Below are 27,772 nucleotides of genomic sequence, written 5' to 3'. Positions count from 1 at the left end.
ATGTCTCATTGTTGGTTCTGGCTTGCGTGTTCTGTATTGCTTAATTTACATAGAACATCGACTTTGTAGTGGACTATAGAGTTGAAGAAATTTCAATTTCCTATTTCTATGGAGTCTCAAATGTTCTGTTTGCTGTTTACTATAATGGTATATAAGTCAGTCTTTTGATGGTAAGGTTTCTGGGAATTGGAGTATAGAATTGTAACCCAATTGACTGGAGATTTGTAATTTGTCGAAATCTATTATGGCAATTCAAGTGATTTTGCAAATTGTCCTATTGTTTGTCCTAGCTTTCATGTTTTGCATTTGCTTAATTTACTTAAGAGTTAAGTCATTGATTTTGTGCCAGACATTAGAGTTGAAGAAATCTCAATCTCCTATTTCTAATGAGTCTCAGTTGTTCTGTTTCCTATAATGGTAAGATGTCAATGTTTTGATGGTATGTTTTAAGGGAATTGGAGTATGTAGTTGTAACTAAAACTGACTGGAGAAGTTGTATTGGTTACCAAAAACAAGTTGGAAGGTTGCAATAAATGACATCTGTCTAATTGTTATTTACCAAGAATGGTTTCTCTTATCATATTTACTGCTTACACTTTCTCGCTTATGTGTAGGATAACATTCCACCAGCTAAGAGTGATCGATGGGTGGGGAAGGTTAACTTTGTTGAGATACGCTCCTTCTGGCATGTTTTTAGAAGCTTCGACCGAATGTGGGTTTTTTTCATTCTCTGCTTGCAGGTAGAACTTGCTCCATTTTCAAATGATTTTCTTTCTTTGCGGATTTTTTGGCATGGTGTTGATAGTGTTTGATTTGTGTAAGGTAATGATCATTGTTGCTTGGAATGGCGGTCAACCAAGTTCCATCTTTACGGGTGATGTGTTCAAGAAAGTAATGTCTGTCTTTATTACTGCTGCTATATTAAAGCTTGGCCAAGGTGAGTGAATATAGTAAATTCTGCTTATTTTCTGTCATTATAGTGTCAGTTATTGGCAATACAACCTTTCCTGATTAAGTGGAACAACCATTTTAAGTGGTAGAGAAACTATTTCTATGATAATAAAAAGAAACGTAAGTTTATTGGTCCTCCTTTCTGAATTCTGTGATTACTGTTGTGAATTAATTTCAAGTCCTCAGAATAAACGAGTCAGAAAGATGAAACTTTAGAATACTTAACATTATAACTAAATGGTGCTCTAAGGGACGGTTGATTGTGGAGAGTGATAGTAAAATGTCTGTGGAGTGGATTAATAATCTGGATTAATGGGATTGCTGCACAATAAGAAAGCTAGAATCAAAGATTGGAAACTTAAGCACCTGACAGTCAAGTCCTCTAAAAACATGAGTGAGAAAGGCAGAGAGAGAAATAGAGAGCTTGTGACAGGTCGTTTATCTTCCGATAAGGAATGGACTATTTTCGTAGACAATCTTAGTAAGAGAGTTACTAGAAGAGAGCTAAGAGAGATCTTCGATATTTATGGTCGTGTTTTAAGGGTCTATATTCCAAGTTTTATGGTGAAACCAAACTATAAGTCATCAACGTTTGCCTTTTTGCAATATGCGATGGAAGAAGGTTGTAGAAGAGCGATTCAGAACGTTAATGGAACGCTGATAGACGGGAAGAGAGTCTCAGTGGGGGTTGCAAAGTATAAGAAGGAAAGGAGAAGAGCAACCGATGACAAAAAGTTCCAGGTGGAAGGAAATAAGCATGTGCGAGGGGAGGAAGGTAGGCAGCAAGTGGTAATGGGAAAGCCGAGCAGTCCGAGGGATGGCAGAACGTATAAGGAGGTGGTGAATGTGGAGGAAAGAGCGGAGCATGATAGAGCGGGAATTAAGGGAGGACAAAATTTGAAAGCAACTGGGATAAGGAATGTATGGGAAATGCACATTCCTTCTGAAGATTCAAGCTGGGTGAAGAATTCTTTAACAGGGGTTTTGAAATATCCCCTTCAGTCTGATATGGTGAAAAAGGCCCTGGCGAAGGAGGGTTATGAGGTCAAAATAGTAAGCTGGGGTTATGTTAAGAATGCTTGTATCATTATATTCAGTTCTAATGAAGATTTCTTAAAGGCTTGGTCGAACATTAGAGAGAAGTTGTTCCTCTGGTTTAAGTGGTTATCTCTATTGTTAAACGAAGGAGTTCCATTGGCGTACTGCTTGGTAGAGTTGGTGGGGCTACCATTTCTAAGTTGGTCTGTACCTTTTCTGGAGAAACTTGCAGGAATGTGGGGAGAGCTTGTGAGTATCACGGAGGAGACAAAGAATAGATATGATCTTTCATCAGCGAGATTACTGTTAAGGGTAGCAAGTCCTTTTGATATACCCGAATATACTTATGTAGGGTCATATAGAAGATCTTTTAAAGTCATAATCAATACGGGACCGAAGTGTAACAATTTCCAAGCTGGAATCGGAGATGAGCTGCAGAAGTATTTTGATGATGGGAGTAGTGATGATTTTTCGAAGGAGGATGAAGGAGTTAACTCAGAGAAGGAAGAAGACAAGTGGGAGAAGTCAGTAGAGGAAGTAGGGTCAAAGGTGGACACGTGGCTACAACAGGGTCAAGAAAGTGGGAGGTTAGAAGGTGGCAGGGAACAATTTTTGAAACATAAGTCCCACACGAAACCTTTCATTAATGGCCTGTCAGACAATTTTGAATTTGAATTTGAGTCTAATTCCTATAGAGATTATGCGGGGCTTGGGCTGCGAAAGGAAGTGGATCAGTTTCATCCAGCCCAATCTGATGGGGAATCTGCTTCACCAGTCTTTAAAATAATTCCAGCTGGGCCTGCTGTTAAAATTAAGTGGGATGGACTGGATAAACAAAACAAGTTCCAGTCTCTTTATGAACTAATGGAGGAAGATAGTTGCAATATTCTAAAAGAGGATAATGAGGAAGGCCAGGGTGAGGAAATTTCTGCTCGTGGTAAGATAGCAGAAGGAAGTTTCTTGCAGGAGGATAATAAGGTAGGATTTATGAAGAGCTCTAAAAGTTGGAGAATGGGACATTTAAATTATGCTAGTCTGTCAATTAGAAGTGCACCCGGTGGTAGGAGAGAAAGAGGTCGATATGCTAGAGTCTATAGAAGGTCAAGAAATAGACGAATTTGGTTAGGTGCAAATAACGAAACAAAATTATTTTGTTTAGAGGTTAATCCGAATCAAGGACAGAAGGCAAATGAAAGTAGATATTTTCAACAGAGTTTTTCAGAATATAGGGGAAATGGACAGGAAGAGGATGTCAATTGTTCAATAGATGTTCAGAAGACACCGAACGTCCCATTAATTGGTAGTAATCATTCAGAGAGTCTGGCAGCAACTTCTTACACTGCTTCAGGGTCACGATTTAACAAGAGAAGGAAGAGAAGAGCTCTAATCAGTGAAGCTTTGGAAATGGTTAATATTTCTACTGTTTCTCCATCTCATTTTTCGAAGCTGGTAGAGGAAGCAATGGCCACATGGGAAGTGTGTCAGATGTTAGGTATTTCTTTCAAGGAAGGGAAGAAGGCTTTTATTGATAAAATTGTGAGACATGAAAATGTTTTGGAGGTAGGAAGGGAAGGGTGATATGCTGGTTTGCAGGGTATATTTTTGGTGTTTGGTTTTGAAGTCGGTACATGCAGAAATTTAGTATCCTTACTTGGAACATTAGAGGGTTAGGGAGGAGGGAAAAATCTTTAGCAGTGGCAAGGCAAGTTAAGAAGTTAAAACCTGTAATGATTTTTATTCAAGAATCTAAACTTGATCAGTGTCATGCGTCGATCATAAGGAGGATTGGAGGAAATTTGCTGAAGGGAGTGGTGGTTTCTCCTGCACAGGGGTCTAAGGGTGGATTGATTAGTATGTGGAATGAAAACGTTTTCAACGTCACCAACCATCATGTTCATAGTAGGTTTATCGCATTAGTGGGGAATTTTTTGAATGGCCAAAAGGAGTTTGTCTTCATTAATATCTATGGACCTGTGATTAAAGCTGAAAAGGAGGAATTCTTTGGGGAGCTGCCGAGTTATGTTAATTTGACAAATTTGCCAGTTTGTATTGGGGGTGATTTCAATGTGTATCTTGTTCCGGAAGAAAAGCAAGGGAGATCACAAAATTGGCATGCTATTAAAACTCTTAGATCATTTATACAACAAGCTAACCTTATGGATCTGCCTATGTCAGTAGGAACTTTCACCTGGTGTAGTAACAGAGAGTTGTCAACATGGGTTAGACTAGATCGATTTCTTATTTGTGGCAGATTTTTGAACAACTTTCCTAGGATCTCACAATGCCTTTTACCAAAATCAATTTCAGATCATAATCCGGTCTTGTTGGAGGATGTTAGTCACAATTGGGCCCCCAAACCCTTTAGGCTCTTTAATTTCCTGTTAGAGGAGAAAGGGTTTGATGATTTGGTTGAAGGTTGTGTGGTTGATGAGAAGAAAAAGAGGAATAGAGGGGGGATTTTCAGGTTGTTACAAAATGCGAAGAAGAAGATCAGAAATTGGCCTGGCAGCAGTCATTTAGGGCTGGCAGACTCCATTTCGCTGCTTGAAGTGAAAATAAACGAATTGGATTTAAAGTCACAAGGTGGAATGTTGTCTAAGGGGGAATGGGATCAGTTGATTGAATTCAAGAATGAGTTGTGGAGATTGTTCAGGATCGAGGAAAGCATTTGGTGTCAGAACTCAAGAAATAGATGGATCAAAAACGGAGACAAAAATACGAGGTTTTTTCACCTTACTGCTATGAAAATGAAGTGTCAATACCATTCATTCTCTGAAAATTGAAGGGGTGGTAATTTCGGATCCAGTTAAGATAAAAAACAGTGTTTATGAGTTTTTCAAGACTGCATACAATACAAAAGCAGCTTTTGAGGTTGAGGGTCTAGATTTTGATTTTATGAAAATATCAGTAGTCCAAAGGGCTTATCTGGAAGAGGAATTTACATAGCAAGAAGTGTGGAATGCAATTTCTTCTTCAGATAGTGCTAAAGCTCCCGGTCCGGATGGTTTTACCATGGGTTTTTATAAGAAATATTGGAATCATTTGAAGGAGCAGATTATGGAGTTTTTTTCAGATTTCTTTGAAGGAAAAGAGTGGGTACACAGGGTTAACCACGCTTTTATTACCTTGATCCCAAAGAAAGGTAATCCGGAGAGTATAGAAGATTATAGACCATTAGTCTTGTGGGCAGTCTATATAAAATTCTATCAAAAGTGCTTTCAAAGAGACTTATTTCTTGTGTCAAAGATATTATCAGTCCTAATTAGTTTGCATTTATTCCGGGGAGACAATTGTTGGAATGTGCTTGTGTGGCCAATGAAGGAATTGACAGTTGGAGGAAACAAGGGCTTAAAGGGGTTGTTTTTAAAGTAGACTTCAGCAGAGCGTATGACACAGTGGAATTTTCGCCCGCTGTTGAAGGGTGGAGACCGTGTTGTGTGGAAAGGTAGTGGGGATGGTGAGTTCTCGGTTAATTCTTGCTCAAGATTATTTTCAAGTTTAGCAGAATCTGACAATTCTTGGTTGGAGATTGTGTGGAAGGGCTTAGTCCCACCAAAGGTAGAGATTTTCCTGTGGCAAGTTATTCATCAGAAGATGGCTGTCAAATCTGTTTTATTGAGAAGAGGGGTTAAAGATATCGAAAACCCTCTTTGTGTGTTATGTGGAGAGGAACCATAATCTGTTAGTCACTTATTCTTTTCTTGTGTCAAGGTTTGGCAAATTTGGATAAAACTACTCCGTTTGTGGAAAGTTATTTCAGTCTTTCCTAATAATCCGAAAGGCTTCTTGCTTTCATGGTTGCATCTTAGACCCTACTCGGATATTTGGAGATTTATTCCAGGAGCAGTTTGTGGTCTGTTTGGCTGTGCCGGAATCAGATTGTTTTTGAGAATGGCAAGATGGACAAAGATAATTTGTTCTTTTTGGTGAGGTATAGGGTGGCATCATGGTTTTTAGCAAAAAATAAGGATTTGTCTATTCATTTGGACAGCCTTGTGGGAGATCTTACTTTGGCGGATAAGCACAAATCCCTCTCTAATTTTCGACTGTCAAGATTAAAATGGTGCCCTCCTCCTTTCGGGTACTTTAAGATGAATGTTGATGGGGCAGTCAATTTTGATTGGAAAAGGAGTGGTATTGGTGGAGTTCTTAAAGATGCTGGTAATAACAAGCTGGTTTCATTCTCTACAGCTTTAGGACCTTGTTCTCCTATTCTAGCTGATATTTATGCGATCAAAGTGGGGTTAGATATGTTTTTTGATTCAGTTTAGAGGGACAAAGGAAATCTGATTTTAGAAAGTGACTCGTTTCTGGCAGTGAAATGGATCAACAGCCCGGATCTCTGCCGGTTCACCTTGTTGATTTTATTACAGAAATTTAGAAGTCAGTTGGGCTTTATAATGTTGTTATTAGGCATATCAGCAGATGTATTAATGAGGAAGCTGATGGTCTAGCTAAGTCAGGAATTGGTTAGTGAGTGTGGAGGTTGTTTTTAGGAGCTGTGCTTTTGGCATTTTATTTTGGTTATGTTTCTTTGTTTAGGCAATCTTTTGTAATGTTTGGTAATCTTATGTAATTGTTGGTTATTAATCTACTAAGGCACTCTTTTCCTCCTTTCGCTACTTGTCTCCTTTAAAGAGACAATTATGAGGGAGGTTTTTAATGAGGCCTTCTATTCCTATCAAAAAAAAGAAAGAGATGGGTTTTGGTGATAGGTGGTGTTCTTGGACCACACAATGTATTTCCACAGCTTCTATATCGGTCCTAGTCAATGGGTCCCCTACAGAAAAATTTCTTATTGATAAAGGATTAAGGCAAGGATGTAGCCTCTCTCCTATTCTATTTAATGTTGTTGGGGAATTGCTTCACAAGATGCATACAAAAGCAGTGGATTTGGGTCTGTTTCAAGGGTTTTCGTTCGGCAATGATCAAAATTCCTTTAATTTATCACACCTGCAGTTTGCGGACGATTTAATTATATTCTGTCGAGCCTCTATTACCCAGATCAAGAATGTTAGAAGAGTGTTGAGGATTTTTAGCCTAATGACGGGGCTCCATCTCATTTTAGCCAAAAGTAAACTTTATGGTATTAATATGGAGAATGACTTACTTGACGAATGGGCGAGGGATATTGGTTGTTCTGTTGGTTCTTTCCCGACAGTTTATTTAGGCCTTCCTTTGGGTGCAAAAAAGAATTCAGAGAAGTTGTGGGAGCCGGTCATAGAGAATTTTAGTAGAAAATTGGCGGGGTGGAAAGCTTCATCTTTATCCATGGCTGGCAGATTGGTGCTTATAAAGTCGGTACTTTCATCTTTACCCATTTGTTACCTATCTATTTTCAAGATGCCATCTACTATTTCTCAACAGTTAAATTCTTCGATGTCGAATTTTTTTTGGGGTGGAGGGGGCGAGAAGAAGAGAATGCATTAGCTTAGTTGGAAAAATTTGTAAGCCATTGAGTGGTGGAGGCTTAGGAGTTGTTGATTTGAATCTCACCAATCGAGCGTTGTTGGGGAAGTGGGTATGGAAGTTTGCAAATGAGAAAGACTCGATATGGAAGAAATTCTTTTGTAGTAAACATAATGTGAGTTGTCAGTCCTTGAATATCACTAAGGCCCTATCTCATAAAGACTCGTGGATTTGGAGGGGAATCGTCAATAACTTCTCAAAGAATAACTTCATTGGAGGGTGCCTTAGATCTCATGCAAAAATACAAATAGGGAATGGAAAATCTGTCTCTTTTTGGAAGGATACTTGGCTTGGGGATTGTCTATTAAAAATTCTTTTTCCTAGGATTTTTGCACTTTCTACTAACAAAGGTGGCAATGTGGCTGATTTTGGTAGTTTTGACTTGAATGGATGGGAGTGGAATATTAAAACGAGGAGGAATCTATGTGATTGGGAAGTGTTGCAGTTGGTTGAGTTATTGAACACCCTTAAAGACATTAACCTTATTGAATCTTTGGAGGATTGCCTGCTGTGGGATGGCTTGGGGGACGGGCTGTTTTCTGTCAAAGAGTGCAGGAAATCTCTAGAGACAATTTATGAGGATACATTTCAGTGGAGAAACTGTGTTTGGCTGGGATTAGTCCCTCCTAGAGTGGAGACTTTCCTTTGGCAGCTATCTCATCAAAAAGTTGTTGTTAGAATGGAATTGATGAAAAGGGGGTTACTATAGGGGAGAATTCTCTCTGCCCTTTGTGTAACCTATGTGATGAATCAGTCCAACATCTTTTTTTGTTCTGTCATGTTTCGTGGGAGCTGTGGAATAAAGTAATTTGTTATTGGGTATTAGTCTAGCTTTTCCATGTGACCCTCCTTCCTTACTTAGTTCTTGGTCTGATTTGAGGCCTTCTTCGGTTATTTGGAAGTTTATTCGGGCGTAGTGCTATGGTCTATTTGGAGAATCAGAAATGAAATTATCTTTGATAATGGTAAACTAGACAAGCTTTCACTGTTTTTCACTGTTCGCTTAAGGCTAGCAAGATGGTTTCTAGCAAAATATCCTCTTTTCTATATTAAGGTGGATTCTTTAATTGGTGATCCTTCCTTGGCAGATAGTATCTCTGCGTCTAAGGAAATACTTAGATCTGGGTGCGGGTGGATTCCTCCTCCAGTAGATTTTTTTTAAATTGAATGTGGATGGGGCTTTTAGTAGGGTTGGGAGAGTTGCTGGAATAGGGGGTCTTCTCAGGGATTGGAATCGGGTTACACTTATCTCTTTTTCAGAAAATGTTGGTCCTTCTCATCCCTATTTAGCAGAATTGAAAGCTATAAAAAGAGGCATTGATATCTTTGTTTCTTCAGAATGGTTGTTCAAGGGCAGACTCATTATTGAATGTGATTGCAAGCTTGTCGTGGATTGGATCAAAGATCAAGCTTTGGTTCCTCTTCCCCTTTCAAATTTTGTTAACGAAATTGTATCTATTGTTTCCTTTAGAAATTTTATAGTCAGGTGGATTCCAAGGCAAAAGTAGGTATCGGGTGATTATTTTGTCTGTTTCAGTTGGTGTCTGTTTCTGAGATTAGAAGCTAGAGGAGTGTGTGAGGTCTTATGTTGTATGTATGAGTGTTTTTAAGTCTTATGTAACTTGGTTTTCATTAATAAATTGAGGTACTCTTTTCCTCCTTCCACTGATTAAGGAGTTCATATAAACTCCATTAATCAAGAAGGGAGTTCATATAAACTCCACTGATTAAGGAGTGTGTGAGGTCTTATGTTGTATGTATGAGTGTTTTTAAGTCTTATGTAACTTGGTTTTCATTAATAAATTGAGGTACTCTTTTCCTCCTTCCGCTAGTTGGAAGTTGGGCCTTACCTTACGGGTAAGGTCCACTAAGAGGGAGGTTTTTAATGAGACCTCCTATTCCTATAAAAAAAAAGAATCTGGATAAATGCCCCAGCTTGTATGCCTCAATTTCAAAAGAAATTGCAAAGTCTGGAATTGACTAAGCTAGGAAGTGGGGTTGGGGTTTGCTTTTTTTCCTTTCTCTTTTTGTGGTTGTATCTATTGTGTTGGAAATTTTTGGTTGTAATCTTCGGCTTTGTATTACTCTTTTATAAATAAAATTTGAGACTCTTTTCCTCCTTCTGCTGATTTCTGGTACACCTTATGCTATCTTAACAATCATGAAGGGGTTTTTTAACGAGGTCTCCACTTCTTACTAAAAACACATTATAAAAACCTCTAGTTTCTTTCTGTTAATTCATGAAAATAATAAGAAAGTTGTGGCTGTAAATATATTTACAGCTTGTTTATACTAGGGTTACTAATGCAGTTACAATCCTAGGGGTTAAATGGAAACTTGCCCACTGAACTATACCTCATCAAACAATGTGTTCACTTAATAATTTTTGTTCTCAATTTGGTCGCTGTACTTTCTTGTTGCCTGCCGTTTACCCATTATAGGAATGTTTAATGCTTATTTGAACCTGATAATGAAGTTGTTGCATTTTATGTGAATGTGAAAACCTTTTAATCTTATTGCATGTCAGCTATGTTTAAGTTTTTATTGATTTATTTGATGTTTTTCAGCTGTCCTTGATGTAATCCTTAGTTGGAAAGCGCAGCAGAGCATGTCATTTCATGTTAAGTTAAGATACATATTGAAAGTTGTTTCAGCAGCTGCATGGGTGATTGTTCTGCCAGTTACTTATGCATATACTTCAGACAATCCTTCAGGAATTGCACGAACCATCCAAGGCTGGTTTGGCAGTACCTCAAGTTCACCTTCCTTGTTCATTTTAGCTGTTGTGATTTACTTGTCACCAAATATGCTAGCTGCGATATTGTTTCTTTTTCCTTTCATTCGTCGATTCCTTGAAAATTCACACTACAAGATTGTGATGCTTATGATGTGGTGGTCACAGGTATAGATAACTTGTCTTTTATGATCTTCTTCTACCAATTTGTTTCTTCTCTGGTTCACTTATTACTTTCCTGAATCTTTCAGCCCCGTCTCTATGTTGGTAGGGGAATGCATGAGAGCACATTTTCTCTCTTCAAGTAAGTAAATGTTTATAGGATCTAAATATTTTCTTTTGTGGCAACCATTTGAAATATCTCATTTCTACTTGTTTTTGAACTTTTCAGGTATACAATGTTTTGGGTCTTACTTATCATCACTAAGTTGGCATTCAGTTATTATATTGAAGTATGGTTTCCATTGATTTCATCCTGGACTGTCTCACTCAATACTTCATTTTTAACTTTGCACTGGTCATTAAATCAGTTATAATATTGGTATCAAATGGTAGGCCATGATTAAGATGCTTATGAAGCTATGCTTAAGGCTACCCAGAATCACTTCAATTGGTGTCTCTCTTGTTTTAATTACTAAATGATCTTTTGCATCTACCTTTTGTTGATCAGCATGACAGATTTGATATGTTTTTAGAGAATGAATAATCTATCACTTCTTCCTTTCATGGTTACAGATAAGACCTTTAGTTGGTCCCACAAAAGCTGTAATGAATGTTCGAATAAGGAGATTTCAATGGCATGAATTTTTTCCCCAAGGTAATGAACATTAAAATATGTCATTCTCTTATCTTTTCCAGGGCAGAAAGTTCATTTCTTGATTTCTTGTATTGCAGCAAGGAACAACATTGGTGTGGTGATTGCTCTCTGGGCTCCTATCATTCTTGTATGGCTCATCTCATGTTCATAATTCAATGTTTTTCTCTCATTGCTTGACTGTGATGTTTCAAGGTCTAATTTACTGATCTTATCTTCTAGGTCTATTTTATGGATACCCAGATTTGGTACGCAATATTCTCTACATTATTTGGAGGTATTTATGGTGCATTTCGACGCCTTGGAGAGGTTAGTTGTGCTCCATATGACTAGTTATTGCCATTGTTTTTCTATTACCTTTTCCTAGAGTGCTCGTTTTCCAATGTGTTCAATGAAATTGTCTTGATTTGACCAAGCATGTTCATGAAACAGGTACTATGTGGTGGTTTACCATTTGTTTGCTTTCTTCACTCGTTACTTGTAGATGATGTAAAACATAGAACATATTTCTATTTTGTATACTTCAGCTAATGAAAATTGGCATTTCTTTTTAAATAAGAGATAATGCAAGTCCTTTCATTCTCTGCTTCTTTATAATTATGATAGAATCTCTCCAGAACCTACACTATCATTATTATTATTATTATTATTATTATTATTATTATTATTATTTTGGTGATGTTTATACTATTGTGATATTTTTGTCTATGAACCCCAGATTCGGACATTGGGAATGCTCAGATCTCGTTTTGATTCACTGCCTGGTGCTTTTAATGCTCGCTTAATTCCGGGGGATAACAGCGAGAAAAAGAAAAGAGGATTCCGGGGTTTTTTCTCTCGCAGCTTTGGGGTAAAACCTCTTTAATATTATATGCCATAAACTTTGATCTTTTTGATTTTGTCGCTTATACATTCCATCTAATACTGTTCTATTTGCTCAGCCATTCTCTAATAAAGAGAAAGAGGCTGCAAAATTTGCTCAGTTGTGGAACAAAATAATCAGTAGTTTTCGGGAGGAAGACCTTATAAGCAATAAGTATTTACACGCTGTGCTCTATGTTATATATGTGCTACATTATCATATTCTTTCTACGTATTGAGCTTGTTTTATTTTTAGGGAGATGAACCTGTTGCTTGTTCCCTATTGGGCAGACCGTGATTTAGAACAAATCCAGTGGCCACCCTTTTTGCTTGCCAGCAAGGTTTGCTTCAACTTATTTTTCTCTGGTGATCTTGAGAGTTGAGTATCTTGATATTTTAGCTGTGAATGTTCATGTAGATCCCGATAGCGTTGGACATGGCCAAGGACAGTGATAGTAGGGACAAAGAGCTGCAAAAGAGAATTTTAGCCGACCCTTACATGTTCTGTGCAATTTGTGAATGTTATGCTTCATTCAGAAGCATTATTAGGTTTTTGGTTGAAGGGCACCAAGAGAAAAAGTAAGCTTCTCCTTAACTTGTTAGCCAAAGCAACAAATCTTGTTTAGTCAAGCTGCAATTTCCTCTCATTAGAATTATTATTTTGTGAATCATATTGTTGCTTAATTTCATTTTTGTTTATTCTGATGCGTTTCCAGGGTTATAGACGACATATTTTCCAAGGTTGACAAACGTATAACAGATGGTAGTCTAATTAAGACTTACAAAATGAGTGCTCTTCCTAGTCTCTATGACCACATTGTGAAGTTGATAAAACTTCTGGTAATATTCGAAACCTGATTTGCTTTAAGAAGATTCCGTACCCATTGCAGTTGGCTGTAGTAGGAAGTCCTAATATAAACATCCTGATTTCTGTAGTTGGATAATAAGCCGGATGAAAGGGGTCAAGTGGTACTTTGTTTCCAGGACATGTTGGAAATTGTGACGAAGGACATAATGGCTGAGGAAGAATTCTCCAGGTTTGGCATCTTCATGTGATTGTCTCGAACACGTGTGCCCTAGTGCCATAACTTACACTCATTTTATTTTATTTCATCTCTTTTCCTCTAAAAGTTTGGAACACGGAGGGTCTGGACATGATGGGATGAATATAGATCCACTTCATCCATTATTTGATCCAAAAAAATTGGATCAGCTATTTGCATCTTCTGGAGCTATCAAATTTCCAATAAATCCTTTTACGGAAGCATGGAGAGAAAAGGTGAGCCATTGCTGGAGATTAAAGCTTAAAGAGCTTTCTGAATGGGCCTATTATTATTTTATCTTGTGCGCTTTTTTTTGTTAAGTGGTCTTATCCCTTGTGGTTTTATATTGAAATTGGGTTCCTGCACCTCTTGCCAATTGGTTTTTAGGTTAGATGCTGAATATGGTATCAGTTCTTTACCAGATATATGTGAGGTTGACAACCCTTGATGAGGTTGTCTATGGTTACGGTCTTATGTTCCTTCACCTATTCACAATTGGTTTTTGGCTGGATACTTAATGCCTGCGTTTTTTTCTCCTTTCTCTTCTTTGCAGATCAACAGGCTTTGTTTATTACTTACCACGAAGGAATCTGCAATGGATGTACCATCTAATTTGGAGGCTAGGAGGCGAATTTCTTTTTTCTCTAATTCTTTGTTTATGGACATGCCTGCTGCACCTAAAGTTCGCAATATGCTTTCGTTCTCGTAAGCTTTCTCCTAGATTCATTGTTTCTTTCTAATAATATTGTTTACTCTTCCTTATACATCTGATTGTTTTTTAATTAAAGAATATTTTGTACTGTCGATTAGATTGGAAATTGGGAGAGCTCATTTGCATTCTTTTTCTTGTAATTATTGATATATAATTATGGTATTATTGTGATATAAATACAGAATTTGGGCAGTTTTACCTTTAGGGATAAACAAATTTGGTAAACTTCAGAAAAAGAACTAAGAAAAGCTTTTTCTGTGTTTCTTCTTTGATTTTGAAATAAAAAGGTTGCAGTAAATTAGACCTTGATATTAATTTTTTAGTGGGAGAGGCGGGTCCAGTGGGTTGATATTGGGCCTTTCATGCATCGTCCAAGTGTGCACTAAAGCTCGGGCCTGGTGCACCCCACTCAAACGCCAAATAATAATAATAATAAATAAATGAAAAAGCTATGTTTTTTTGCCTCTCGAAGAGGGTGGTTTGGGAATTCTTGATTTAAGTTTGATTAATAGAGTACTGCTTGGGAAATGGGTTTGGAAATTTGCTAATGAAAAGAATAGTCTTTGGAAAAGGTTGATTTGCTGCAGAAACAATATTAGTTTTGAATGGAATAAGTGGGTTTGGGCGGGGTTGGCCCCTCCCAAAGTTCAAACCTTCTTGTGGCAGCTTTGTCATCGCAAGTTAGCAGTGAGAGTGGAACTAGTAAAACGAGGGATCCCTATGGTGGATGTTCTTTGTCCCTTATGCCATTCCCATGATGAAACAATAGAACACATGTTCCTCTTATGTTTTGTTGCTAGGGACATCTGGACTAAATTTCTAAGGCTTTGGGAAATCTCGTCTGTTCTGCTGCAAGATCCTTCTTCTCTTCTCTGTTCTTGGCCGAACCTAAGGCAGAATTCTACCATTTGGAAGTTTATCCCGGCTGTTGTTTTATGGTCAATCTGGAACGCAAGGAATCTGGTTGTGTTCGAAAATGGGAAACTTGACAGCTCCGGTCTGTTTTTTATAATTAGATTCAGGTTGGCTAAATGGTATTTAGCTAAGCACCCTACTGTTCAGATTCAAACTGACTTATTAGTAGGGTATCCTACGCGGGCTGATGTTGTTCATCGTCCTTCTACTACAAAGAAGATTATTGGCTGGACTCCTCCACCGACGGGTGCGTTTAAATTTAATGTGGATGGGGCAATCAATGGAGACGGTATGCAAGGTGGGATTGAGGGTATTTTGAGAGATTCTTCAGCTGTCCCTTAGCCTCTTTCTCTTCTGCAGTAGGGCATGTTATTTCTACTTTGGCAGAATTGAAAGCTATTAAGGAAGGAATTGATTTTTTCTATTCATCTGATTGGGCTAATAAGGGAAGGCTATTTATAGAGAGTGATTGCAAAAATGCAGTGGATTGGATTTTAAAACTGCATTCTGTCCCGGTCTTTTTCAGTGATCTGGTGGAGGAAATTGGGGCTGCAATTTTTTATAAGGGCTGTGTTCTTAAATGGATTCCTAGGAGCTGTAATTTGGAGGCTGATAGGCTAGCTAAGCAGGGAATTGGTTGAGTATAGATGGCCTTTCGTTGTTTATTTTCTGTCTGATCTTTGGGTTGTATAGGTTCTTACTTTGTATTAATTTCGCCGGTTTGACAATCAGGACTCACCATCAGTTGATGGGGACCTAGTTTAGGAGGTCAAGTCTAAGTTAGTGTTGCTGTTTGTCGCTGTTTGAGAGCTCTGTGTGGTTTTTTGCTTTAGTTAGGGGTGTTGCCCTGGTTGTATATTATGTAATTAAATTGTTGAATGAAACTCTAAGGCACTCTTTTCCTCCTTCCAATGATTAAGGAGCTTTCTTTCCAGCTCCATTAATTAAGGAGGTTTTTAATGAGGCCTTCAATTCTTATAAAAAAAAAATTCTTTCTCATGAGCGATCGGTCCCGCCCTCCCGATACTTGCAGAGATTTTAGCGATCCAAGAAGGCTTAAACTTGTTTTTTAATTCGGTGTGGAGGGATAAAGGGAGTCTGATTTTAGAGAGTGATTCATCTACTGCTCTAAAGTGGATAAACAACCCGCAGACTTGTCCGGTTCGCTATGTTGATTTGGTTAGAGTTATTCAGAAGACCGTGTTGCAATTCAATGTTATTACTACCCTTGTTAGGATATGTACTAATGATGAAGCTGACGGTTTAGCAAAATCGGGTATAGGATAGTGTTATGAGAGGTGTTTGGTTCGGTTATTTAGGGGGTCTATTTTGGGTGTTTGTACGGGGACCTATGTACTTTATCTATTCTGGTTCTGGATGTAATCCTTATATCTGGTAATAAAATTCAGGCACTCTTTTCCCCCTTCCTATGACTATTGAGTTTATCCGAGCTTGATGGTTATGAAAGGGTTTTTAACGAGGCCACATTCTTATCAAAAAAAAAAAGCTATGCTTTACCCTTCTATATTTCCATCAGTCTTTGATGGAATGGAAAATCTTTTGGTCTCTGTCTTTCCTTTTTATTCTCTCACACTTCCTTTTTTTACCCTATTCTTTGTTTTGTTGCTATTACTCACACTAACTGTTCTAGAATAACAAATCCAAGAATGATCAATAAAAAAACGTAGTAACACATTCAAAGTGTCTGTCTTTTACCTATGTTAGACTGTTAGGGTTGGCTATGTGTAACACATTGCATCAGTCTCACTATTTAAGATTGTATTTCTAACAGGTGTAATGAAATGTGTAACACATTGCATCGTCCCTTATTTAGTTTCCCACATACTTTTTGAATTTCTTATCTTGACATTGATATCCCACCTTCAAATAAAATTTCCGTATTGTGGTATTTGTTTCTCCAATATGAGTTTCTAAACTGCCTTCAATGATGTAAATGTACGGAAAATTGTATAATTTGAAAGAATGATAGGTTAAAAATTTTGAACAATCTAAGACTGCACTCTGAGTAGGTGTATTAAAACAAGGTCCTTTAATCCCCTAAATGTTATCTTTGGTATTCTTCTATTGACATGAATATTCTCTGGTAATCAAATCTGCATTTCTGAACTGCATTAAATGACGTAATTGCATTAAAAAAACTTAACATAAACGAAATTGGTAAAATTTAAAGACATACGAATAGATTTAATTCCTGCATTAAATAATGTAATTGCATGAAAAATTGGGTTACTTAACAAAATGAAATGTAAAAAGTTTATGAACTCTTAGTTTTTTATTTTACTCATGATTATAAAGCTTTTTTTTAGTTTTCTTCATGAAATCATTAACTCGAGGCAAATTCCTTTTTAAAGAATTTGAGTTGACCATTATAAGTTGCTATATCTTTAATTGTTGAACTGCTGCTCAAGTGCTCCAAAATGAGTTATGGTTCCGCAATTATCTGTGATATTTCGTTTAATACTAATTTTGTTTCCAATACATGTTAAAATTATCAATCCTTGTTTTCTCCTTTTTTATTTTGCAGCATTTTGACTCCTTACTACACAGAGGAAGTTCTCTTCTCCTTGCAAGAATTGGAAGAGGAAAATGAAGATGGTGTTTCCATTCGATTTTACTTGCAAAAAATCTATCCAGGTTTACACTTGTACCCCAAAAATGTTAAATATTTCACTTTTGTTGTTCCTTTGTGGCTGATTGACATTACTAATTTCCAGATGAGTGGAATAACTTTCTTGAAAGGGTGGAAAAAAAGAGTGAAGAACAACTTAAAGAATCTCCCGATTTAGAAGAAGAACTTCGTCTATGGGCATCATATAGGGGCCAAACTTTAACAAGAACTGGTTTCTCTCTCTCTCTCTCTCTCTCTCTCTATGTGTGTGTGTGCGCGCGCGCGAGCCCTCGCTCGCGCCCGATTGCTTGCTTGCTTGCTTGGGCTCCTGCAACTTTGCGAATTGGTTTCTGTTTTTCTGGACTAATAGTTCATTATAAATGAATGTCAGTTAGAGGTATGATGTATTATCGAGAAGCATTGGAGCTTCAGGCTTTCCTTGATATGGCCAAACATGAAGGTATATGTTTCACTTTCCACTGAACTTCCAGTAGAATTGATTGTATGCGGCTAATCACTGATTAGTGGTACATCTTCATTACAAAATATCTGCTTGCGTGAATTGTTGGTGATCTGAGATTTGTTTAAACTCTCAATTGTTTTAATTTCAACCTGATTAGATTTGATGGAAGGCTACAAGGCCATAGAATTAAATACAGAGGATAGTAAAGAGAACAGATCATTGAAAGCACAGTGTGAAGCTGTAGCTGATATGAAATTTACCCATGTGGTGTCTTGTCAACAATATGGCATTCAGAAGCGGTCTGGTAATGAGCGTGCACAGGGCATTTTGAGACTTATGACAAAGTAAGCATGCAAATCTTTAGTATGAATTGAAGGTATCGGTTGCTTAACAATCAGACATGTATTGAACATAAGGAGGATATATGTTTATTGGCAGATATCCATCACTTCGTGTAGCATACATTGATGAGGTTGAACAACGCAATGAGGATAGGTTGAAGAAGCTTAATGGCGAGGTTAATTATTTCTCTGTTCTGGTGAAGGCTGTGCCAAAATCTAGTGATTCTTCAGAGCCAGTGCAAAATCTAGACCAGGTAATGCATACTTTGGCTCCAATACCACATGTTACCAGCTATTTAAATGTATTTTTAATTTGTTTTTGGGGATTATTTAAGAAATGTGGAGTTGTTTAGGCTTTTTTAGTATTTTAGCCTATTAGTTAAGATTTAAGAAGCTGTTTCATCTTGGAGAGTGATTCTTTGGCTGCTGTGAATTGGATTAAAAATCCAGAGTGTTGTCCTGTTGTGTTTAGCATTCTGGTTACAGAATTAGCTAAGACTGTGTTGGGTTCCAATGTGTTACTAAGGTTTGTGAAGAGAAGTAATAATTGGGAAGCTTATAGTTTAGCTAAGGCGGGAATTGGGTAATGTTTGTTGTGTTTTGTGTTCTGTTTTCTGGTTTTTGTGGGGAGTGTTATTATCCTTTCATGGGATAGGTGTGTTTACGAGTAAGGTTGTAATATAGGGGGTTTTTACCTAGGTTGTACTCTTTGTTGATATTAATAAATTTTGGGCACTCTTTTCCTCCTTCCAATGCCCGTTAAGATACTTTGTAGCTTAACGGTTAAGAAGGGGGTTTTTAACGAGGCATATTTCTTATAAAAAAAAAAGTTGTTTCAACATTTTTTCAGTAGGGCTCCTTTGACGAGCCCATAAGAAGATTAATTGCCATCTTTGAAAGAAATACAATATTGGCATTTAAACTTCATTTTGCCTGGATTTTGGATAGAATTTATGATTCGACAAAAACCAAGGAAGATCTCACGACGGTGAAAATGTTGTTAAGGGTAGCAAGTCCATTTGATGTCCCGGAAGTGATAACTTTAGGGTTATATGGAAGATCTTTCAAGGTAAGCACTAAGTTGGGATCGACTTCTACGGTTTCAAATTTTTTTCTTGGCAACACGCCAGAAAAAGATTCCGATGATAGAGTTACTGTCATAGAGCTGTCGGAGGAGGGAGATGACAATATACACTATTCTGGCAAGTCAGGTTCTATCCGGCAAGTTGAGGAAGATCGTCAAAAGGTGGACACGTGGATTGATCAAGGATTGTCTTCAGGGTTTGTTGGAGTTGGTATGGGATTCAAATTTTCAAAAAGTAGAATGGAAAGTCAAGGCATTGATGAAGGGGTGCCAACTTTTCCCTTCTTTGGGAGTAGTAAAAAGGAGACTTTGCTGGGTTGGGCATTAGAAATAAAGAGAATTCAAAAAGTAGCATTCATGCCCACTCATTTGGGAGCATTGAACCTGCATCTTCCACAATGAAAATAATTCCTGCTGGTCCAGCAGTTAACCTTATGGGTCTTGGTTATGCAAGTAAAAAAACAAGGCAGATTTTTTCCAGCAAATCAGGTGAATTTGGTAAAGGTTCGGAATGCCATAATAATTTAACAGCAGATTTTGGCTTAAAGGTTACAGCAGAGAATGAAGATGCAGAGGGATCTGTTGAAGGTTTTCAGGTGATTAGCTTAAGAGATGGTTTCAAAATCGTTCTGTGAGCTCGTTGTCCATGAAGAGTGCCCCGGTTGGAAGAAGGTTGATTAGAAGTTATAAGAGAGTATATAGCAGGTCTAGAAAGAGGAATATTTGGCTTCCAAATGTGCATGATTTTAGTAATGTATCAGAGGGGGAATTGATAAATAAGATGGGAAGGGCTTTAATATCAAGAGGTTGTCATTCTGAAATACCATAGACTAATGGTTTGAGTAGGAGGAGAATCAAAAGGAGATTCAAAAGATCCCTCTTTAGGGATGCTTTAGATAAAGTTAGCATTTCTACATTATCATGCTCAACTTTTCCTTTGTTGTTGGAGGAAGCTTTGGCTACATGAGAAATTAGCAAGATATTGGGTATATCTTTCAAGGAAGGAAAGAAGGCTTTTCTGGAAAAAATTATGAATTTGGAGAAAGGCTTGAGTGGGGTTAGATGAGTTGGTAGGTAACTCAGGGGACTATATGGTATTATTGACCTAAAATATGATGCCAAAGATAGTCATTTTGTCCTGGAATATAAGGGGATTGGGAAAAAAAGAAAAACGAGCTGTACAAAAACTAGTTTCTGAGAAGAACCTGACGTTCCTTTTTCTGCAAGAAACAAAACTTGAGATTATCCCAAGTTTCATTTTGCGAAGAAGTGGTTTGAATAAGATGCAAGGATTCGTTAATTTGCCAACAACAGTTCATCAGGAGGTATCTTACGTTGTTGGGATGACATCATTTTTGAGTTAGAAGATCAGTATATTCAAAGGAGATTTGTTGCAATTTTTGGAAAATTTAAATCCAACCAATTTAGGTGTGGATTCATCAACGTTTATGGCCCTTCAGTGGAAGAATAAAAAGCATGTTTTTTTGAGGAGCTGAGTTTGTTTTTAAATGGCATTACATTATCTTGTTGTGTGGGAGGAGACTTCAATGCTTATTTACAAGAAGATGAGAAGGAAGGCAGATCACAGAACATAAATTCGATAGAAATTTTAGGCTCTTTATTCAACAAACGAGGCTGATTGATCTGCCATTAATCGGGGGAAATTTTACATGGAGCAGTAATCGGGATATACCAACTGTTGTTAGATTGGACAGGTTCTTAGTGGACGTTAGAAAATAGGATTCAACAGAAGCAAATTTCCAGTGTTTGTGACAGTGTAGCAGAGTTGAGGTCGTTGAGAACTGAACTGTGGAAACTCTACAGAATTGAAGAGCAAATCTGGTTGCAAAAATCGAGAAGTGGGTTAAAGATGGTGACCGGAATTCTAAATTCTTTCACACGTGCTACATTTAGGAGAAGGACGAATTCTTTTAATGCACTCAATGTTAAAGGTGAAATTATTAAAGATCTGGTTCTTATCAAGACAAGTGTCAGAGATCATTTCTTCGAAGCTTATAATTGCCGAACAACTTTGGAAGTAGAGGATATTAAGCTGAATTTTTCAAGATTATCGATGGAGCAGAGCCTTATGTTAGAAAAAGAGTTTACGGAAGAAGAGATTTGGGATACTTTGAACTCGTGTGATAGTAACAAAGCTCCTGGGCCAAATGGGTTGAATATGGGATTTTTTAAAAGATTTTGGTCTTACTTGAAAGTGGATGTTCTGAAATTTTTTCATAATTTTTTCTTGGGAAAAGATTGGGAGCATGGTATGAATCACTCTTTCATAACTCTTATTCCGAAGGGATCCAACATTGGAGGTTTAGATGATTTTAGACCTATTAGCTTAGTGGGTGGGATGTATAGGATTTTGTCCAAGTGTTTATCGAGAAGGCTAAGAGGTTGCATCAATGATATTATCAGTGATTCACAATTTGCTTTTATTCCTGGAAGACAAATATTGGACTGCGCTTTTATTGCTAATGAAGGAATTGACTTGTGGAGAAAGAAAGGACTCAAAGGTTGTGTGTTCAAGGTGGATTTCAAGAAGGCTTATGATACGATAGATTGGGATATTCTCTTTAAAGTGATGGTAAAAATGGGGTTCAGAAATGAATGGTGCAGCTGGATTCGGAAATGTGTTTCCACAGCTTCCTTGTCAATGTTGGTTAATGGTGTGCCTACTGAAGAATTTCCTATGACTAGAGGTCTTAGACAGGGCTGCTCTCTTTCACCACTACTGTTTAATTTCATTGGAGAGCTGCTAAACCTATTGCTTCTTAAGGTTGTTTCTACGGGTATGTTTTGTGGTTTGGTGATAGGCAAAGATGAGGTTTCTTTTAACTTATCTCACCTGCAATTTGCAGATCTAATTATTTTTTGCAATGCATCGAAGACATTCTAAATGTGAAGAGAGTTCTACGAGTATTTGAAGTAATGTCCGACTACAACTGAATCTCAATAAAAGTAAATTATTTGGTATTAACATTAGTGATGAAGAGGTAAAGTAGTGGGCGAGCACTATTAGCTGTTTAGTAGGTAATTTTCCTTCAGAATATCTTGGTTTGCCGCTTGGTGCTAAGAGAAATTCTTCAACCATGTGGGATCCGGTTGTGCAGAAATTTCATAAAAAAATAGCTGGCTGGAAGGCTAAAACACTGTCAATGGCAGGTAGATTGGTCTTATTGAAGGCAGTATTCTACTCGTTACGTTCTTATTTCATGTCACTGTTCAAGATTCCATCTTCGGTGCTTGTTAAACTAAATTCCATAATGGTCGGATTTTTGTGGGGAGGTGGGATTAACGTTAAAAAAATTCACTGGGTTAATTGGTCGACTGTTTGTACTGGTAAAACTTCTGGTGGTCTTGGAGTTTTGAACCTCAACTGCATGAATAGAGCTCTGCTAGGGAAATGGACTTGGAGGTTTGCTAATGATAGGGAGACAGTGTGGAAGAAGTTTATTTGCAACAAATATAATTTGGACCCCCAATTGGTGCTGTTCAAGAGCAAAATACCTTCACTTGCATCTTGGATATGGAAATCAGTAGTCAAAAACCATTTTAATGCCTCTGGGTGGCAGAGATTTCATATTAAGTTGAGTGGTTGGATGGCAAATTCCTTGTCGTTAGCAGGAAGGGTGGTGTTGGTCAAATCAGTGTTGTGCTCTCTCCCTGTTTATTTTCTTTCTATCTTCCGAATTCCAGCTTCTGTGCTACAGAAACTAAATTCTATCATGGCTTCATTTCTATGGGGGGTGCGGCAAATAAAAGAAATATCCACTGGGTGAATTGGAATTTGGTCAGTAAACCAAAAAGATTGGGGGTCTAGGGTTCTCGAATTTATCACTCTTGAACAGAGCTTACTGGGGAAATGGGTATGGAAGTTTGCATCAGAAAAGGAGTCTTGGTGGAAGAGGGTGGTGTGTGGCGTGTACAACTTGGATCCGAATTCCATAATGATGGGGAATTCGTGGACAGCCCGTGCCTCATGGATTTGAGGGGTGTGGTTAAAAACTTCTTTACCAATGATGGTTTTGGGGATTGTCTTAGAAAGAATATGCGTTTGAAAACTGGGAATAGGCAATCTGTGGAGTTCTGGAATGATGTATGGTTGGGAGAAGTCCCTCTTAAAGTTCAGTTCCCTAGACTCTATGCTCTTTCGATCAATAAAACGAGTAAAGTGATGGAGTTTAGGGTGAATAATGCCTCTGGCTGAGTGTGGGATATTCAAATGAGAAGAAATTTGGTGGATTGGGAGGTTGAACAATGGCTACAGTTGATTTCTCTGTTGAATAATATCTCTCTGTCACTTTGTGAGGAAGACTGTTGGATTTGGTTAGGGAATGGAGAGGGTTGTTTTTCAGCGAAATCTTGTATCAAGATTTTCTTTGATCAAGATGGTATTGAGGAGAATCATGAGACTTGGTTGAGGCATATTTGGGTAGGGCTTGCACCTCCACGTGTGGAAACATTTGTTTGGCAAGTTGCTCATCAGAGAGTGGCGGTTAAGGAGGAATTATTGAAGCGAGGTGTGGCAGGGATTGATGATCCATTATGTCCACTGTGTGGTAGGGAGGTGGAATCGGTTTCTCATCTTTTTTTTTGCATTGTGAGGTAGTATGGGGCCTGTGGTCTAGATTTTTGAATATTTGGAATTTGTCTTTGGCGATCCCAAAGAACATTGATTTTTTTTATTTTGTGGGATGATCTACTGCCGAATTCCTTGATTTGAAAATTTATTCCAAGGGCGGTGATGTGGTCAGTGTGGAAATGTAGGAATGAGGTTATTATTCAGAAAGGAAAGCTAGATGTGGTGAGACTGTTCTTTATTGTTCAATTTAGAATAGCTTCCTGGTTTGCTGCAAGGTTAAACGATGTGCATATTCCTTTAGACTCCCTAGTGGGTGATTTAAAACTTGCTGATTCGGTGGGAAGACAAGGAAAGGGTTGCTCTCAACCAACTTGTTGGGTTCCTCCTCCGGATTGGTTCCTAAAGCTTAATGTTGTTGGAGCGATGGTAAAAGGCTGGGATAAAGGAGGTATAGGTGTACTGATTAGGGACAGTAGTGGTGTGTTGCTTCAGTGGTTCTCAGAAAGAGTTGGGGGTGGTCCTCCTATCATGGCAGAATTATTGGCGATTAAGAGGGGGTTATGTATTCTGTAAGACTTAGGTTCTGTTCCTAATCAGAGGTTTATTCTAGAATTGGACTCAAGTAATGCTCTGAAGTGGATCAAGAATCCGGGTTTATGCACCCCTATGTTTCAATCCTTGGTGAAGGATATAGTCTCTATTATGGCAGGAAAGGATATTACTATAAGGCATATTTTGAGGGTTGCAAACTGGGAAACTGCCAAATTAGCTAAAGATGGGATATGTTGATTACTTGGTTTCTGTTATCTGTGTTGAGGTGTAGGAAATGTTTCTTGTGTTGTACGGAGATTTGTTTTCAGTCTTATGTAATTTCTGCTGGTGTTTTAGCAGTATGTTAGGGTCTGGCAGTGTACTATTGTTCAGATTAATAAAAGTCATAGGCACTCTTTTCCTCCTTCCAATGACCTACATGTTACTAAAATAACATGGAGGGTATGAAGGGGGTTTTTAATGAGGCCTAATCTTCTATAAAAAAACCATTTTAATGAAGATTAGTTCGGTATTAAGTTTCGCAGCATGTTTAAAGTCAGAGCGGGAAATAGAGAAAGTATCAGATTTTGGTTTGATAATTGGGCGTTAGATTATCCTCTCAAAGCAGTGTTCCCAATAATGTTTACTCTTTCATTAAACAAGAATGGGAAGGATTTTGGTGAGTTTCGATCATCAGGTTGGTCTTGACATATTCAGATGAGGAGGAATTTGAGTGATTGGGAATTAGATCAATTTTCTGATCTAATGGCTATAATTCATAATATTAGTCTCCCAAGAGCTGACGGATGGGTTAATATGGAGAGGGAATGGGGAATGTATTTATTATGTTAAATCATGTGTGAAGTCATGCATAACTGCTTCGACAGCAGAATCCTTTTGGATGAATAACATTTAGAAGGGTTTAGTTCCTCCTAGAGTGGAAATTTTTATGTGGCAGGTGGTGTACTAGAGATTGCCAGTAAAACAAGAATTACAGAGGAGAGGGGTTTCGACTATTGTAGACGTTGCATGTTCTTTCTGTAAAAAGGAGATTGAATCTTCAACACATCTATTTTTCACTTGCTTAGTGGCGTGGTCATTATGGAATAAATGTTTGAGATTTTGGAATCTTAATTCGGTTCTACAAACAAATGCTCAAAGCTTTATTTTAGCTTGGAAGGATATGGTGCCTCACTCTTCTATTTGGTCTCTCGTTCCAAGAGTGGTTCTTTGGACCATTTGGAAATTTAGGAATGACATTGTGTTTGAAAGGGGAAGATTAGATCAAATTGATCTATTCTTTATGGCAAGATTTAGACTTGCTACTTGATTATTAGCCAAGTTCAAGGATGTGTCTATTTCAAAGGAGTCCATCATTAGTGATCCCTCTCTTGTGGATTGTTGCTCTCTTTCCATGAATTCAATTATTAAAGTTGTGTCTTGGTCTCCTCCTCCAAAGGCTTTTATAAAACTGAATGTGGATGCAGCTGTGAGTGGAGATTGGAGGAAAAGTGGTGTCGGTGGCTTTCTAAGAGATGAGGATGGCTCGGTAATGTATTCTTTCCAAGAGGCTGCTTGTCCAGGTCCTCTTTTGATAGAGCTTATGGCAATTAAGAAAGGCTTAATCTTCTTTGATTCGATTAAACAACAGTTCAAGGAACGATTGATTGTGGAAAGTGACAGTAAACTAGCAGTGGATTGGGTTAAGAATAACGATTGTTGTCCCTATGTATATATAAATCTAGTGAAAGATATTGTTTCTAGGTTAAGAGATTTGGAGGGTGTTATTAGATGGGTTGCTAGGTCAGCCAATAATGAGGCTGATTGCTTAGCTAAGGCTGGTATTGGTTAGTTCAACTGTCTTACTAAGGATGTTTTTGTATTTTGTTTGTTGGTCTTTGTAAAGGGAGTCTGTATGTTTGTTTTTTAAGAATTATGTAACTTTCAATTATTAATGAATTATAAGGCACTCTTTTCCTCCTTCCGCTGATTAAGGAGCACCTTGTGATCCATTAATCATGAAGGGGGTTTTTAACGAGGCCTACCCTTCCTATAAAAAAAAAACTGCATTTTGCCTGACGATTCTTTGGTTTATCAAACATAGGTTAAATAACAGAGAGGAATTCTCTAGTATATACTTTTAATATGCCTGCAGTTCTAGTGTTTTCAAAAAATGCCCCAAAGATGTGAAAAAGAACCTGCTTTAAATATTGGACCTTGTTTTGGTTCCAGTAAGCATATTGTTCTCGAATTTTCATTCTGGGTATTCCAAAATTCTAAACTCAATCCATGAAATAACTTGATTGTTCAGTCTTGTTTAGATATCCACTTCTAAATTGGATTTTTATCACTTTCTCGGCATCCTAGAATTTCTTTTTAAAATGATCTTTTTATTGTGATCATTGTCATAAACAGGAAATTTATCGGATAAAGCTTCCTGGACCTCCTATCTTGGGTGAAGGGAAACCTGAAAATCAAAACCATGCTATTATCTTCACACGAGGAGAAGGCTTGCAGACAATAGATATGAACCAGGTTTCAATTTGTTGTGTTTTTAGCGAACACAATTGTTCAGGACACTGCTATTATGTTTTTGCTAGTTCTCATAGGATAAAAAATACCTTTTCTTTTTTGGAATGGGTTGCCAAGGATAACGGCCTTCTCTTTTCTGAATGAATCAAATAGGATAATTATATGGAAGAGGCCTTGAAAATGAGGAATTTGTTGCAAGAATTCCTCAAAAAGCATGATGATGTAAGGTACCCAACAATTCTTGGGCTCAGAGAACACATATTTACTGGAAGGTAATAATGCAGCCCGATTTCTCTATGTTATAAAAAAATTAGCTGACCTTATTCCCATATGTAATGGGGTAAGGGGGAGTTAGGATAGTAGACTGCCCCCAACGCCAGGTTGAGAGCAGCTTCCGTGGGAGACCTCCGGCAGTCAGAATTATGAATTGCCCACCGTGGGACTCGATTTCTCTATGTTATAGCTGTTTATATATATATATATAGGCTAATACTCTACTGTTTGGTGCAGTGTTTCTTCTCTTGCATGGTTCATGTCAAATCAGGAGACCAGCTTTGTTACTATTGGTCAGAGACTGTTAGCCAACCCTCTCAAGTAAGTTGATATTACTTTAAACCTTTTTAAGAGTTCTAATACTGTTGTAGCGGGTATATGTTTGTTAAAACATTGAAATTGACGATGTTTTTAATAGGAAATTTCCTTTTAGTATCAAGAAATGAGCTTTTTTAAGAATCAGTTAGTTTCTCACATTTAAATAATTTTAATTAGTTGAAAATACATGCGCATTTATTGTTTCTCTTCTATCAAATAATTAGGACTACTATATACTGAAACATCTTTTTTTTTATAAGAATTTCAGGCCTCATTAAAAACCCCCTTCTTGATTAATAGAGCTTTTAGAAAAGCTCCTTAATCAGCGGAAGGAGGAAAAGAGTGCCTTAGGATTTTATTAATCATAGGAAAAGTACATAAGATACAACCAGAAGACACACTTCACAGAACCAGAAATCACACTCAACAGAAAATGAAAAACACAAAAACGACCTAATCATCTGATTGACTTC

General features: G+C 37.6%; 1 protein-coding gene across 1 annotated transcript in view; it reads left to right on the top strand.

Moving 5' to 3' along the window:
- The window catches only part of LOC120212033 (callose synthase 3-like), a 44,982-nt gene that overhangs the window by 13,249 nt on the left and 3,961 nt on the right, over positions 1-27,772 (top strand). Inside the window, exons 13-36 of the mRNA XM_039210471.1 lie at positions 615-740; positions 823-937; positions 10,026-10,360; positions 10,444-10,496; positions 10,584-10,644; positions 10,928-11,009; positions 11,087-11,136; positions 11,229-11,315; positions 11,725-11,856; positions 11,948-12,042; positions 12,124-12,208; positions 12,286-12,446; positions 12,584-12,707; positions 12,804-12,904; positions 12,999-13,146; positions 13,464-13,615; positions 17,083-17,192; positions 17,273-17,398; positions 17,558-17,626; positions 17,787-17,973; positions 18,068-18,224; positions 26,592-26,711; positions 26,862-26,980; positions 27,219-27,302. Coding sequence (XP_039066402.1) covers positions 615-740; positions 823-937; positions 10,026-10,360; positions 10,444-10,496; positions 10,584-10,644; positions 10,928-11,009; positions 11,087-11,136; positions 11,229-11,315; positions 11,725-11,856; positions 11,948-12,042; positions 12,124-12,208; positions 12,286-12,446; positions 12,584-12,707; positions 12,804-12,904; positions 12,999-13,146; positions 13,464-13,615; positions 17,083-17,192; positions 17,273-17,398; positions 17,558-17,626; positions 17,787-17,973; positions 18,068-18,224; positions 26,592-26,711; positions 26,862-26,980; positions 27,219-27,302 — 2,879 coding nt within the window. The remainder of the gene's footprint in view (positions 1-614; positions 741-822; positions 938-10,025; positions 10,361-10,443; positions 10,497-10,583; positions 10,645-10,927; positions 11,010-11,086; positions 11,137-11,228; positions 11,316-11,724; positions 11,857-11,947; positions 12,043-12,123; positions 12,209-12,285; positions 12,447-12,583; positions 12,708-12,803; positions 12,905-12,998; positions 13,147-13,463; positions 13,616-17,082; positions 17,193-17,272; positions 17,399-17,557; positions 17,627-17,786; positions 17,974-18,067; positions 18,225-26,591; positions 26,712-26,861; positions 26,981-27,218; positions 27,303-27,772) is intronic.

The sequence above is a fragment of the Hibiscus syriacus genome, unplaced genomic scaffold, assembly GCF_006381635.1.
Source record: "Hibiscus syriacus cultivar Baekdansim isolate YM2019G1 unplaced genomic scaffold, ASM638163v2 tig00109991_pilon, whole genome shotgun sequence".
NCBI classification, from domain to species: Eukaryota; Viridiplantae; Streptophyta; class Magnoliopsida; order Malvales; family Malvaceae; genus Hibiscus; species Hibiscus syriacus.
The sequence above is the reverse complement of the archived record's forward strand: the minus strand, read 5'-3'. Positions and strand labels throughout refer to the sequence as shown.